The following is a 14,403-nucleotide window of genomic DNA, read 5'->3' as shown; positions in this document are numbered from 1 at the left end:
CTTTGGGGGTCCCCTTCCAACTCTACAATTCTGTGGTTCCATGATGGATCATCAGCCCGAGGAAATTCTGCTGGTTTGCTGCATTAGCTTTTGTACCTTACAGAACCATAGAACTGAAGAGTTATATACTTACTGGTTCTTTTATTTGGAATTGTAAATTTCCTTAGCAGGAATGCCATAAAGGAAAACACAAACTAAGACATTCAAGACCACATAATACATTTTCCTCCCTTTCTGGACTCCCTTCCAGCAAACTGGCCAACCATCAGGGACCACTCACCGCGTCAAAATCCGAGATGATCTCGTTGAGAAAGCGCAGGCACTCGATCCCGCCATTGTTGATGCTCTCCTCCGTGTAGAAGTCAGCAAAGTTGGGGAGGGACGCAAACATGACGCCAATCTCGTCGTAAGACTGGCTGTATAGCTCCTGAACAGGAGGGAGAGGAAGGAAGCAGAAACAAAGTCCAGGATCTCGCGGCCAATTTGGGTGTTACCATTAGTGGATAGAGCAGACGATGAGAATACCCTACACTTTGGAAGTCCTGCTTAAAACCTCTATGGAGCTCCAGAGGACACAGATCTGACCAGTGGTGAAATCTGCAAATCAACTCATTGGATGCTGAGATTTTTGGCAGGGATAAGGACGAATGAGATCTGTAATAGTTTCTTTAATAAATAATAATAATAAAATTTTATTTATATCCCGCCCTCCCCAGGTGAAGCTGGGCTCAGAGCGGCTAACAACAGTAAAAGCAACACAGCATTCTAAAATCAATTCAAAATCAAATTAAATTAATAGCAACCATTGGGCTAGAGTTCTGTGAGGATTACCAAAGGAGGGGGTCAGACTGTGCCTTGGCCAAAGGCCTGGTGGAACAGCTCTGTCTTGCAGGCCCTGCGGAAAGATGTCAAGTCCCACAGGGCCCTAGTCTCTTGGGACAGAGCATTCCACCAGATCAGGGCCACAGCCGAAAAAGCCCTGGCTCTGGTTGAGGCCAGCCTAACCTCCCTGTGGCCCAGGATCTCCAAGATGTTTTTGTCTGAAGACCGTAAGGTCCTCTGGGACATACCAGGAGAGGCGGTCCCATAGGTAGGTTATATAGTGTTTCCCAAACCTAGGTCTAGCTGTTTTTGGACTACAATACCCATCATCCCTCATCATTGGTATTGCCAGTTAGGGATGATGGGAGTTGTAGTCCAAAAACAGCTGGAGACCCAAGTTTGGGAAACGCTGCTTTAATAGCTGAAGACCACAGCTGGATGAGGCCGAGGGCAGCAAACAGCCAGATGTTTTGTTTTTTTTAATCTGAAATCAACCTATGAACACAGGAAGCTCCAAATGCCGCAGCATTTATCTATCTAGCCCAAAACCATCCGCTGTGGCTGGTGAAAGCTCTCCCTGGTCTCTGGCAGAGAGACAGCCTTAACTACCCTCTCCCAGCCTGATCCTTCAAGCCGCTCGCCTTCTGATGCTCACCTCGTCCCGCTTCTTGGAGCCAAGGAAGTGTCGAGCGACGTGGTCTGGCAGCATGTTGGTGACCAAGGCCTCGTTCCAGCGCCTCATCTCATAGACCCGCTCCTTCTGGTCGTGAACGTCTATCTTCCACAGGAATAAAGTCCTGGCCAGCTTCTCCACCTGCCAAAGAGTCATCCCAGGAATGCCTCAGATAAACGTGGGGTGTCCGATCTCGGTTGCGCCTTAAGATACCTTAATAAGGACAATCTGCCACTATAGTTAGATGATCCAAAGCTACGCTTGTGTCAGGTACTTTTGCATTTGGAAAATATGCTAGTTTCTGGGCCAGCCTGTGAGGCAGAGAGCAGCTTTGGCCCCTGGCAGATGAGTGCCGCTGTTTCCATGGGAAATGGTTCCCCAACACAACTGAGTAAAATCTGCCCATCCTTTCATGCTCTGGAAGGACATGAATGAACATGGAGAAGTAGTTTGCATATGAGAGTAGCAAGGTTATCTTGCCAGTTGTTGTAGGAATACAACTCCCAGCATTCCCAATCCTTTGGCCATGCTGCTGAGGCTGATGGGAGCTGGAGTCCAGGAACATCTGGACTCTATACACATCCCAAGGGGACATCATTGCTTATGTTCTGTTGCTGCTGTCTTGGACCTTCAGATTCTGGGAATGAGAGAGACCGGCAGGCTACTCACATGGCGCGAGAAATAGTAGAAGCTGAGCATCATCACTAAGATCATCGCTGTCATTGAATATTTGGACGGAATCAGCGAGGACCTGCAGAGCAGAGCAAAATTAGTCATGGCCACACAGTGGAAGGCTGATTTGCACCTCCAGCAAAACCAAATCACTATGGTATAAACCTGGGGTGTCCAACGGGTTGATCGCGATCTAGTGTTTGATCCCTGTGAGGTTTTGGTCGATCACGGTCGATCACTGGCCCCCTTCCAGCCTCGCCCTCCATTGTTGGAGAACCGAGGCTGTTTTCCCCCCAGCGATCCTTTGGTGAGTTGCTGTTTATCTTTGACCTCAATATAATGTAAAAACGTTGCGCCCCCCCTCCCAAAGCTAAGAAACTTATGCCTCCCGAACCCCCTAAAACTGGGCTTTTCCCCTCCCCTCAAAAAGCTCATCAACTTTGACCTGAACCCCTAAAAAATGGGGGTAGATCACTGCCAGTTTTTACTTCTGTGAGTGGATCACAGTCTCTTGGAAGCTGGCCACCCCCGGTATAAACCAAACAATATCCCTGCATGGAGAAAGCCACTCTTTGGGAGAAGACTAAATTAGTCCCTTTCCCCTCGATGTGCTAGTTTTCTACACAGATGGATTTATGTAGGATTTAGAAATATTTCATTTCACTTTTAATTTGTACACCACCTTTCTAAGGTAAGCTAAAAGACCACTGGACATTAAATCTAGTCCAAGGTGACTATGGGGTTGCGGCGCTCATTTCACTTTCAGGCCAAGGGAGCCGGTGTTTGTCCACCGACAGCTTTCCGGGTCATGTGGCCAGCAGGACTGAACCGCTTCTGGCGCAACAGAACACTGTGACGGAAACCAGAGTGCACGGAAATCTCGTTTACCTTCCCACCAGAGAGGTACCTATTTATCTACTTGCACTTTGACATGCTTTTGAACTGCTAGGTTGGCAGGAGCTGGGACAGAGCAATGGGAGCTCACCCCATCACGGGGATTTGAACCGCCGGCCTTCTGATTGGCAAGCCCAAGAGGCTCAGTTGTTTAGACCACAGAGTGTCCCATATTGCTATACACAAGGTGGCAGCAACAAAATATACAATATACCACAAAGAACACACATCTTGTAACAATCTGATCCAATACAAAATGTCATAATGAAACCTAACTTTAAAATGGAATGACTTATACCAAATAAAGTAATAGTCAATAATCTAGTAGAATATAACAGTACCCAATAAAATTAACTCTCAAAACATCAGCAAATAGTAATTGAACTGGAATTCATTCTTAACAACTACAATAAATAATCACTAAACTGTGATCAACAAAAATAACTGCAAGTCACAGTGCCTAAAATACCATTATACATACAAACCCATGTAAAAGGATCATATTCGTAGTGGTTTAAGAACACGCTATGATTTTCATTTTTGCAAATAATAGCTTTGCAGCAGTTCCTCCATTATGAACCGTACCAACCTGCAGGCTTAAGTCACAGAACACAGGAAGATCTTAGTGGTGTGGGTTGGTTGGTTGTTTTTTTTAAGAACTGTGCTCTTCCACATAGTGAGATCTTCCATTCCTGCCTCCCCACCACCCCCCTAGGTGCATCACCCCACACCGCTCCCCAATGTTGGGATTCCATTCCACCTTTTGCTGCAGACATTGGATTGTTGCGTGCCACATGTCTGTTTACATTCCAGCACAGATTGCTGGCGTAAGCGGAACGTCCACTCTGTACAGCTGTTGTTTTTATGAGAAGACAGCAAGGAGAGACAACATGTTTCCTTGTCCTGATTTATGTAAAATAAATGCGTAGTTTTAGTATGTATCTACAGCCTCATGCCTCTTCTGTAGCGCAGTATACACTGCTGAGTCAAGTGTGCTCAAGTCTGCAAGCTTGAGTCGCTGATGTACGTCAGAGCAGAGGTTGATGAATCTTCGCAGCGGCAAGGCTGAGAGGGAGACGTTTCAGCTGGGACTGAGCCAACTGGGCTTTCGACCCCAAGATGCCAACACCCCTGACCCCGGGGGGCTTACCTGCTCTCTTGGAATCGTTCCTCATCATATTTGTCGAAGATGTGCTCCCAGGCCACGATGTTGACCACTCCCACCGAACCGGTAATCATGAGCATCAGGGTGAGCTTGACCATGTGGCTGACTTGCACCAGCATGATGGTCGCAATGAGCGCCAATACGGTGATGTAGCTGTAGTACTTGGGGTTCTCCACGCAGCCCCCGTCCAGCAGTGCTTGCATCGTGCTGTTGTAAGAGGTGTCTTTGTAATACTGCTGGCAGCTGAGCTGCAGAGGCAGAAACAGCAGATTAGGGGTGGGTGGTATCTGGTTTTCAACATCACGATATAACACCAGCTAAATATCACGATATATTGGTATATCGTGATGTCTGGAATAAGGATGGAGCTTGTTTTCAACATCACGATGTATCGCCAGCTGAACACTGCGATATACTGGTATATTGCAATGTCTGAAATAAGGATGGAGCTTGTTTTCAACATCACAATGTATCGCCAGTTGAACATTGCGATATACTGGTATATCGTGATGTCTGAAATAAGGATGGAGCTGGTTTTCAACATCACAATTTATCACCAGCTAAACATCGTGATATGCCAGTATATTGCAATGTCTGATGTAAGGATGGAGCTGGTTTTCGACATTGTGATATATCGCCAGCTAAACATCGCAATATATTGGTATATCACGATGTCTAAAATAGGGACGGAGCTATACAGAGGCATGGGCTGGCTTCATGGTTTTTACCACATTGTGATTTTTGCAACACACACACACAAAGCATGATACACAATATATTGCCAGGTCAAAAAAACATGAAACCAATACTGTATCACGATATGGACTTCAAACTGGTTTTGGGTGATATAACAATTTATCACCCAGCCCTACGGCAGTTGAGTTGTTGTTGCTGCTGTTATTGTTGTTCCTTTATTTATTTCCTCCAGAACTGGGACTTGAGGCAGCTTACAATGTTTTCAAACCAACACAGATAAAACACACATAGCTAAAAACTTACAGAAGGTCATTGTTTAGAAGTAATTAAACTACCTATTGAATTAAAACGTATCTATCAAAAGAAATCAGTTCCCCAAAGCTTGCCAAAATAAAACCATCTTCATCAGACACAACAGAAACTGGTGCTTGTTCGGTTTCAGCCACTGACCCTCCTCACCTGCCCAGTCTCCAGCAAAGGAAAGCATTCATCTCAGAGAGAACAATGGATCTCACTCAGTAAGTTTGTAGAAATTATCACTTTCATTCTTCCTGCTGGGAAACTTGTGGGTGGAGTAGCTTGCTTTTAGGAGAACTACATGATTCTTCCATCTCTTCTTGCTTTCTTAAAAAATGGAATTCACTCAAATCTACCCATTCACCCATCTCTTTCCTTAGTGCTATAATCCTTATAAATAACCAGTTCCTGCTGAATTTGCACAAACCCACCCATTGGAAACAGATTTCTCAGGGAGATTTGTTTTAAGATCCCTAGCCACCAGAGGGTGAAAAAGAGTCACAACACTGTCATTCTGAGGGCTGAGGGGGGAAATGGTGGTTTTCTCTCGGGTCACAACATTTAAATCAAGTGTAACAAAAGAGATATTTACATTTCCCTGTTTCCCAGCCAAGTTAATCACGCCCTTTTGTCTTCATCTGGGTTTGTTATTTCTGGAATGGCTACTGTCTGGCACTCAGGTATCAGGAGGCCAGGGATCATCCCTCAGGCAGAGGGGCTGCTGAGGAGCTGAGCTCACAGGTCTATAGGAATTTCTGAAGTTTTCCCAGTGAGCCAGTACATAGAGACATTTATCAGTGAATTCTTACATTTGGTATCGTGCAGCAGAGGCCCTTTGAATAGATAGGAAGAAACTGTGATGAAGTGTTTTGTGGGGACAAATCACAAAAGTCACAAAAGCGATTGTGATGATTTTGGTAGTGGGCTGCATGTGCATGATATCTGCTGGAGGGGCAACCCCCCCCCAACCTATACATAAATTCCTGCAACACTTGTGTGTGTTTTCCCCTTTCTTTCTTTCTTTCTTTCTTTCTTTCTTTCTTTTTTGCAAAGAGAGATCAGAGCTCTCTCCCTCCCCATCAATCCAACCCACAGCGCCCAAAGGCCTTCTTAAAGCTCCTCAAGGTCTCCCAGCGTGTAAATGGCAGCGCCTCCGTATCAGCCGCGTCAGCCGGGAAGGGTTCAAGGTCTGGCCAATTATTAACAGGTTCTAAAAATAAACCGGCCGCAGCTGGCCTTCTGCTAATTTCCCTTAATGATCTGCACCGCACTGCTCTGCAAACCAGAAGCGGGAGAGTTCACAGGGATGTCAGGAAAAAGAGGGGAGGGGAGGGCGGTGATGGGGAGACTTTGGGCCCATGAGAACTCCCTCCCCAATGGACCCTCTGTGCGTTCAGGGCTAGAGTCGAGGTGGCACAGAGTTCCACCCAGAAGAGAAGAGAAGAAATAAAGGAAACTCAAATGGACTTCCGATTTTCCATCAGCCGGTTACGTTTAAAAAAGCTATTTAAGACATTCACATGCATCTTCTCCACTTTCTGTTAAGCAATATTTCTTTTGAAACCAAGTGTCTCAAAACCATGCATTTCCTTTTCCTACGAAAAGGCAACCCAGTGGCCTCCAGAGGTTTTGTGGGACCAAGGACTGTGGTCCAAATCACCTGGAAGTCACCCAGATGGGGACAGCTGTCCTTGTAGCACAGATGCCCATTACAGTGGACGTTCGGGTTGCGAACGTGATCCGTGCAGGATGCACGTTCACAATCCGCAGCATTCGCAACCCGCAGCGACATGTCTGTGCACGCGCAGGTTGAGATTTGGTCTTCTGCGCATGCACGACCCTTGAAACCCGGAAGTAACCTGTTCCGGTACTTCCGGGTTTCGGCAGGTCCTTAACCCAAAAAATGGCAATCTGAAGCATCTGTAACCTGAGGTATGACTGTGCTTTTGTACAACTGCAGTCAGAAAGCTGCCGGTAGGAGTGTGGCTGCCCCACCCCAGGACACAACGCTTTTAGTATAATGCCGTATTTTGGAAACAACCACACTGGCTTGCCTTCAGTGATAAGCGAGACATTCGCACATCCCAGAACGACTCTTTTCACCGTGCTTTGGACGCGGGAGCAAGGAGAGGGCAGGCGGGCAGAGCTCTTCCACAAGACTTGCTTACCATGTCTACGATGTTCGCCATGGTGAGGATGAAAATGGCAGACATGGCCCAGGTGTTCCTGGCCCACCTCGTTCTGTCGATCCACGTGGAAAAAGCCACAAGCTTCTTAGGGAAAACCTGTAGGGAGAGGAAGGCATTCGAAGCAGAGCTGGAGGAGAAGCCCTTTCTCGGACCCAGGGCCACATCCCACACGGGTTGGGCTAGATGACCCCTGCCCCCCCCCCCCCGCACACACACCCTGGAGGAATACCACACCTTCCCCAAAATATGTTCCAGAGGGCCGGAATCACCCCTAGAATTAATAATAATAATAGTTTATTATTTATACCCTGCCCATCAGGCCAGGTTTCCCCCACCTCTCGGTGGCTCCCAACAGAATATTCAAAACACAATAAAACATCAAACATTAAAAACTTTCCTAAACAGGGCTGCCTTCAGATGTCTTCTAAAAGTCAGATAGTTGCTTATTTCCTTGACATCTGATGGGAGGGTGTTCCACAGGGCGGGTGCCACCACCGGGAAGGCCCTCTGCCTGGTTCCCTGTAACTTCAGTTCTCGCAGGGAGGGAACTGCCAGAAGGCCCTCGGTGCTGGATCTCAGTGTCCGGGCTGAACGATGGGGGTGGAGACGCTCCTTCAGGGATACTGGACCGAGGCCATTTAGGGCTTTAAAGGTCAGCACCAACACTTTGATTTGTGCTTGGAAACGTACTGGGAGCCAATGTAGGTCTTTCAAGACTGGTGTTATGTGGTCTCAGGAGCTGCTCCCAGTCACCAGTCTAGCTGCCGCATTCTGGATTAGTTGTAGTTTCCTTAAAAGGGAGCAGGCTTTTGTGTCACATGCCTGTTTACTTCCAGCTCTTGCTGGCAACTTCAATTGTATGTTGTTTTTGCTATACTGCTGTTTTGCCGGAGACGAAAGGATGCAGACATGTTTTCCTTTGTTCCTGAACTGTGCTGAATAAAGGCTGTAAATATGCTTGCACATCTGCCTCTGTCCGCCTCATCTGCTGTGTGGTGATTTACACACTGCTGACAGAGCATGCACGGGTTTCTAAACGTAACTGAGGCTCGTGTCGCTGTTTGATGCTGTTCCAAGGGAGACCGGCTGCCGGCCGGTGGCTGGAGCCAGCTGGGGGCCTGCCTGATGCCCCCGTCTCCCCGGCAGTATCCCAACAAGCCCCACATAGAATGCATTGCAGTAGTCCAAGAGGGAGATAACTAAAGCATGAACACATGTGCAAGAGGATAGGGGAGTTGATAGTGCTGATGGGACACATTACTCAGCGCTAATTCAGATACAACACAATGGAAGCACATTTCCCCCAGGCTGAGTCCTGGGGAAGCATGGAGCCCCAGTGCAGAAGGATTTGCTTGGGGCGCAGGAGTCTTATTTCCCCACAAATCCACCCTGAGCTCCATTGCAAGAAAGGGCACAATATACATTTGATGGATGCATTTGAGTAATGACTGCACATTCAGAGTGTGTGTGTGTGTGTGTGTGTGTGTGTTGAGAGGGAAGGGGAGAGGCCTTGTGGGGAGAGGCCCTTACCCTGGGAAAGATGGCAGCCAGAGAGCAGAGGGTAAGGATGAGCAGCAAAACCTCCCCGACAACGAACGTCACATAATTTGTCATCAGCCTGCAAGGCAGGAAGAAAAAGAGAAAGGCAAAATGTAAGTCAAGGATCCATTGCTCTACAGAGACTTGAGAGGAAGCAGAATTCTCGGCAGGAAAATAAATAAATCTAAAAGCATATAATGAGAGGCAGTGTGGTGCAGTGGTTAGCCACCAGGTCAATAAGCAGCCAACATCATGTGACCTCCCCACGAACTTTGTGCAGACCAATGAATGCTCTGCAAAGAGGGCCATCTGGAGAAAACCAGCCTATGGTCAACTCATTGTCTTAAGATGGAACGTGGGTGGAAGGAGCAGACCTTCCCATCAGCCTCTAGCAGATGTTCTGCAGGCTTCAGGGCTGCCCCTGAGATTTCCAGGGTTAAGGGGGTCTCTACAGAGTCTGCTTTTTTCAGCATTCATCCCAGCTTTCTTGCACAAAACTGGTGATGTGAAACCTGGTGCGGGGGGCAGGGACAGAAAAATTGTGGCAGAGGAAATCCCATTCTCCCCCCATTTTTTTCTGAGTCCCTCACCCTCCTTGATTCTGAAAAAAGGGGGAAAATGAGAGAAAATGTCCCCCCATATTTCCAGGGGGTTTTTTCCCAGCTCTTGACATCTCTACACAAAGCTTACCCAATGTTTTTTAATCTTGAATGTTTGAACATATTAAATAAATAATAATAATAATAATAATAATAATAATAATAATAATAATAAATTGTATTTATACCCCGCCCTCCCCAGGCAAGACCGGGCTCAGGGCGGCTAACACCCGATATAAAACAATTGATCGAAATACAACTTAAAAAAACAAGATTAAAATACAACATTAAAACATTAAAATGCAGCCTCCTTATATTAAAATTCCATCGTGATAGGGCTTCACACTGTTCATCCCACATTCCTAAAGGGTGTGTATGTGTGTGTGTGTTGGTGAATTTGTTACACTAGAGCAACAGGGTGCATTGATCCACTTTCTTATTTTTGTTATCATTTTATTTTGTGTGTGTACACACACACACACACACACACACACACACACACACAAACTGAAATGGTTTACAATGATCATGCAAACCTACGGCATGCACTCGAATCCTTCCTGCGAAACACTGACAGTCTAGAAGCACCAAAAAGGAACATGCAATGCTTGACCCTCTAGCTTTGACATGCATGTCATTTTTGACCAAGCTGCACTCACTGTGGATCAATGAAGATCTCCACGAGGGCGGTGAAGAAGAGGACGACGCAGGAACAGCTGAAAGCCGCCCCGCTCTGCTTCTCCTTTTCCACGGAGTACCGGGTCTCCATCTCAGGGTCGATGAAGCGCATGGAGAGTCGATAGGTGGATCTGCCCTTCATCCTGCCAGAAACAAGAGACGTGCGGAGAACTTAGGATTCCTAGAAGGTCTGCAGGACAGCTATGTCCCAGCTCTACTGCTGGAAATCTGACAGGTGAGTGCTGTTGCTTGTAGGCTTCCCACAGGCATGCGGTCGGCCATTTTGAGACCAGGATTCTGCCCTAGATGGACCATCTTTCTATGTTATGGTTACCAGATTTTTTTCAATGAATCTGGAGACACTTCTTTATTATTATTATTGAATCTGCGTAGCAACAGGGAGTCAGTAGTGGGGATGGTGAGGCAAAAGACCCTGGGCCCAAGCACACATGCACGTTGTATAAAGGTGCAAAGCCCTTCTTTTGCACCCTGTGAAACATAAATGCGCAGAGTTTTTAAAAAACTGGGCAATGCCCGCCCACCCGCAACTCCCGAGCCTCCCCCGATCCGTCAAAACAAAGGGGGAAGGGGGCAGGAGATCTGTACCGCCGGACGCTCCTGGTTCCCCCTCGGCAGCGGCAGTCAGCAGCCCAGAGCCAGCTTGGTAGCACTCGCTGTTCACTGCTGTGGCACCCACCTTTTTTCCTCACCAGAAGTCCCCATATGATGTTTTGCACATAAGACACATCATATGGGGATTGCAGGGAGGAAAAATGGCGGGTGCCACGGCAGTGAGCAGCTCCTGAAGCCAGCCAGAGCCAACTGCGCTACCAGGCTGGGTCCGGGCTGCTGAGGCTGCCACTGCCACATTTCCCAGGGACAGATTTGCAAATCTGGGGACATTCCAGGGACGGAATTTGTCCGGGGACAGATTTGCAAATCCAGGGACCGCCTGGTAACCCTATTCTATGTCCTTGGGCAGGAGATGAGTCCTCAGGCCCACTGTACAGCCGCCTCATGCAAAATCACACCATGGCCCATCTAGATCAGTGCTACATACTCTGACTGGAAGTGGTCTTCTTCACCCACCGAGGTGCACTCTCCCCTGGTCTCCCAAGACAGACGGATGCCAGCCAACCGGGTTATCTAAGGCATTTTTTCACTGTCTCCTCTCTGAGCCTTCCAAATGAAGAACAAGGCTTTCAAGGGCTGCTAACACTGATGGCTATGCTCGACACCCCATCGTTTCCCAAACTTGGGTCTCCGTCTGTTGTTGGACTACAACTCCCATCATCCCTAGCTAGCAAGACCAGTGGTCGGGGATGATGGGAGTTGTAGTCCAACAAGAGCTGCAGAGCAGAGTTTTGGGAACCCCTGGGAATCCACTGCTGGAGGAAGCAATGCTTCCATCTGCTGGTTGCTGGAACCACAGGAGGAGAGAGGCCTCCTGCTTTGAGGTCTTGGTTGCGGGTTTCCCTTGGGAGAATCCAGTTGGCCACAGGATGCTGGACCAGGTGGGACACTGGTCTGGCCTCCAGGCTTCTTTCTGGTGCCCTGCTTCCTGAGAACCTCAGGTTTCCATTTTCCAAAATGGTAAATCAGGTACAGTGGTGCCCCGCAAGACGAAAAACCCGCTAGACGAAAGGGTTTTCCGTTTTTGAGCTGCTTCGCTAGATGAATTTCCCTATGGGCTTGCTTTGCAAGACGAAAAATTCTTGCGAGTCTTGCCATTTTTTTCGCTTCCCCCCCTTTTTCTAAGCCGCTAATAGCCTTTTAGCCGCTTAGCCGCTAAGCCTTTAATAGCCGCTAAACCGCTAATAGCGCTAATCCGCTAAGCCGCTAATAGGGTTGCTTCTCAAGACGAAAAAACCGCTAGACAAAGAGACTCGCGGAACGGATTATTTTCGTCTTGTGAGGCACCACTGTATTTGCTCCCGGGACGTGGTCTGAGGACACACTGTTGGGATACTGCCAGGGAGACGGAGGCATCAGGCAGGCCCCCAGTCGTCTCTGGACGATCATCACCGGTCTCCCGTGGAACAGCATCAGTCAATTAGCGACACGAGCCTCAGAGACATTCCATGACCCGTGCACACCCTTCCAGCAGAGTCTCCATAACAAAAGATGCTGACAGGAGAGCATATTTACAGCTTTATTCAACATAGTTCAGAACAAAGGAAAACATGACTGCTTGCCTCCGTGTCCAGGAAAACAGCCAGAAACAAAAGCTATATACAAAACGGAAGTTCCCAGCAAACAGTGCTGGAAGTAAACAGGCATGTGATACACAACAATCATGCCTGAGCCTTTTAAGGTGGAAGCCTTTTAACCTAACATCCTCCCCCTTTCCATGTAACCTGTAGTACCTGTAGTACCAATTGCAGCCTCTGTACATAAACCTTAAGTTGTTCTCTGTTAACAACATTAGACAACAGATCAGCAGGAATTTCATTTCCTGGCACGTAGGAAACCTGAATGAGTCCTTTCTGAATACACTCTCTTGCACGATGTAGCTTAATCTGCAAGTACTTGGTTCTTTGCTTGCAACTCTCTGAGTTCAGCAAAGCCAAACAGGATCTACTGTCTTGATACACCTGTATAGGACATTTCACAGAAACCTTGATGTCCTGAAACAGTTGCATCAACCATTCACAATCCATGAGTGAAAATGACAGGGCATTGAGTTCTGCTTCACAGGAACGTAGGCTCACTGTCGTCTGCTTCTTGCACAACCAGTCAAACAGACAGTGGTTGTACATGTAGCACACTCCAGAAGTGCTTGTACCATCCGTGGTGTCACTTCCAAAACTAGCATCTGCAAAGATTTCAAGACCTCCAGTCTTCTGGCTTGTGAACCTCAGCCTGTAGTGCAAAGTCCCCTTCAAATATCGGGCTATGCGCTTCAGAGCTCTCCAATCCTGAACAGTAGGATTGTTGGCATGTCTATTAAGCAAGTTAGTGCTTACAGCTGCACAACTGCATTGCCTTGCCGGTGCTAAGCCTGGGTGGAAGACCGCTGAAGAACCACCTTGGGTTCCATGTTGGAAGAAAGGTGGCAGGTCTAAAGATATAGAAACCCTAACAGAAAATAGCCAAGGACTTCCGTATATGGGCACTAACCCAGTTCCCTCCAGCTGCTTCTGACCACAACTCCCTCCAACCCACAACCACACCAGACACACTCCAAGGTGTGGTGAGGAGAGACTTACGCCTGCACCGACTCCCTCTCCAACAAGGCCTCGTTCAGCAGCTTGTTGAGCTCCTGTTCGTTCTCGGAGGCGTCCACCACCCTCTCGGCCAGGTCACGCAAGCGCAGGCGCCGCCGCGGGTTGGGGAAGGAGGGGTTCACCACCTGAGCAGAAGGGAAGAGGCAGTTTGGCGCAGTGGTTAGGGTGCCAGGCTCGGGCCTGGGGGTCCGGGGCTTCAAACTCCCACTCAGCCCACAAAGACCGCTGGGTGAACTTAGGCTAGGTGAAATTAGGCTGGGTGAATGCACCGTATTTTTCACTCTATAGGACGCACTTTTTCCCCTCCAAAAATGAAGGAGAAATGAATGCAGGCTTTCGCTGAAGCCTGGAGAGCGAGAGGGGTGGGTGCGCACCGACCCCTCTTGCTCTCCAGGCTTCGGGCAGCTATCCGCAAGCCTTCGGAGCACAGCGGGAGTTCCTGCTGGGCTCAAAAGGCTTGCGGATAGCTGCCTGTTCTGGGGGCTGGGGTTGGGGGAAGCTCAGGCTTCCCCCGCCCCCAGCCCAGCAAGCTCTGGGAGCGAAGGCGAGGTCCCCCCCCCCAGCCCCAAAGAGCAAAGAAGCCAAGACAGCGAGCGGGATCCCGGCTGGAGAGGTTGCGCCCGGCTAAAGAGGAAGCCCGGCTAAAGAGGATGGATCCCGCTCGCTGTCTTGGCTTCTTTGCTCTTTGGGGCTGGGGGGGGATGGGTTTTTTTTCTTTAACCCCCCCCCTAAAAACTAGGTGCACCCTATGGTCCGGTGCGCCCTATAGAGCGAAAAATACAGTAGCTCCTTGCAGGAAAGACAGCACATAAATTTCCTGTTTTTAAAAGGGAATGCAAATGTGAAATCTCACACCAGGGGCCAGTAAGTGGGGTGTGTGTGTGTGTGTGTGTGTGTGTGTGTGTGTGCAGAGACAGCTCTTGGCGAAGGAGTTCTAAAAATGCATTTTCCT

The 14,403-nt window shown here is 48.3% G+C and overlaps 1 protein-coding gene across 1 annotated transcript in view; it reads right to left on the bottom strand.

Annotated features, from left to right (window-relative positions):
* The window catches only part of ADCY3 (adenylate cyclase 3), a 96,459-nt gene that overhangs the window by 4,924 nt on the left and 77,132 nt on the right, over positions 1–14,403 (bottom strand). Inside the window, exons 10-17 of the mRNA XM_083494171.1 lie at positions 13,434–13,576; positions 10,206–10,367; positions 8,939–9,026; positions 7,388–7,504; positions 4,212–4,474; positions 2,165–2,246; positions 1,478–1,636; positions 281–427 (exon numbers count right to left, since the gene is read on the bottom strand). Coding sequence (XP_083350297.1) covers positions 281–427; positions 1,478–1,636; positions 2,165–2,246; positions 4,212–4,474; positions 7,388–7,504; positions 8,939–9,026; positions 10,206–10,367; positions 13,434–13,576 — 1,161 coding nt within the window. The remainder of the gene's footprint in view (positions 1–280; positions 428–1,477; positions 1,637–2,164; positions 2,247–4,211; positions 4,475–7,387; positions 7,505–8,938; positions 9,027–10,205; positions 10,368–13,433; positions 13,577–14,403) is intronic.

Source organism: Podarcis liolepis (genome assembly GCF_965112155.1).
Source record: "Podarcis liolepis genome assembly, chromosome: 3".
Classification (NCBI taxonomy): Eukaryota; Metazoa; Chordata; class Lepidosauria; order Squamata; family Lacertidae; genus Podarcis; species Podarcis liolepis.
Note: the sequence above shows the minus strand (reverse complement) of the source record. Positions and strands in the feature narration are given on the sequence as shown.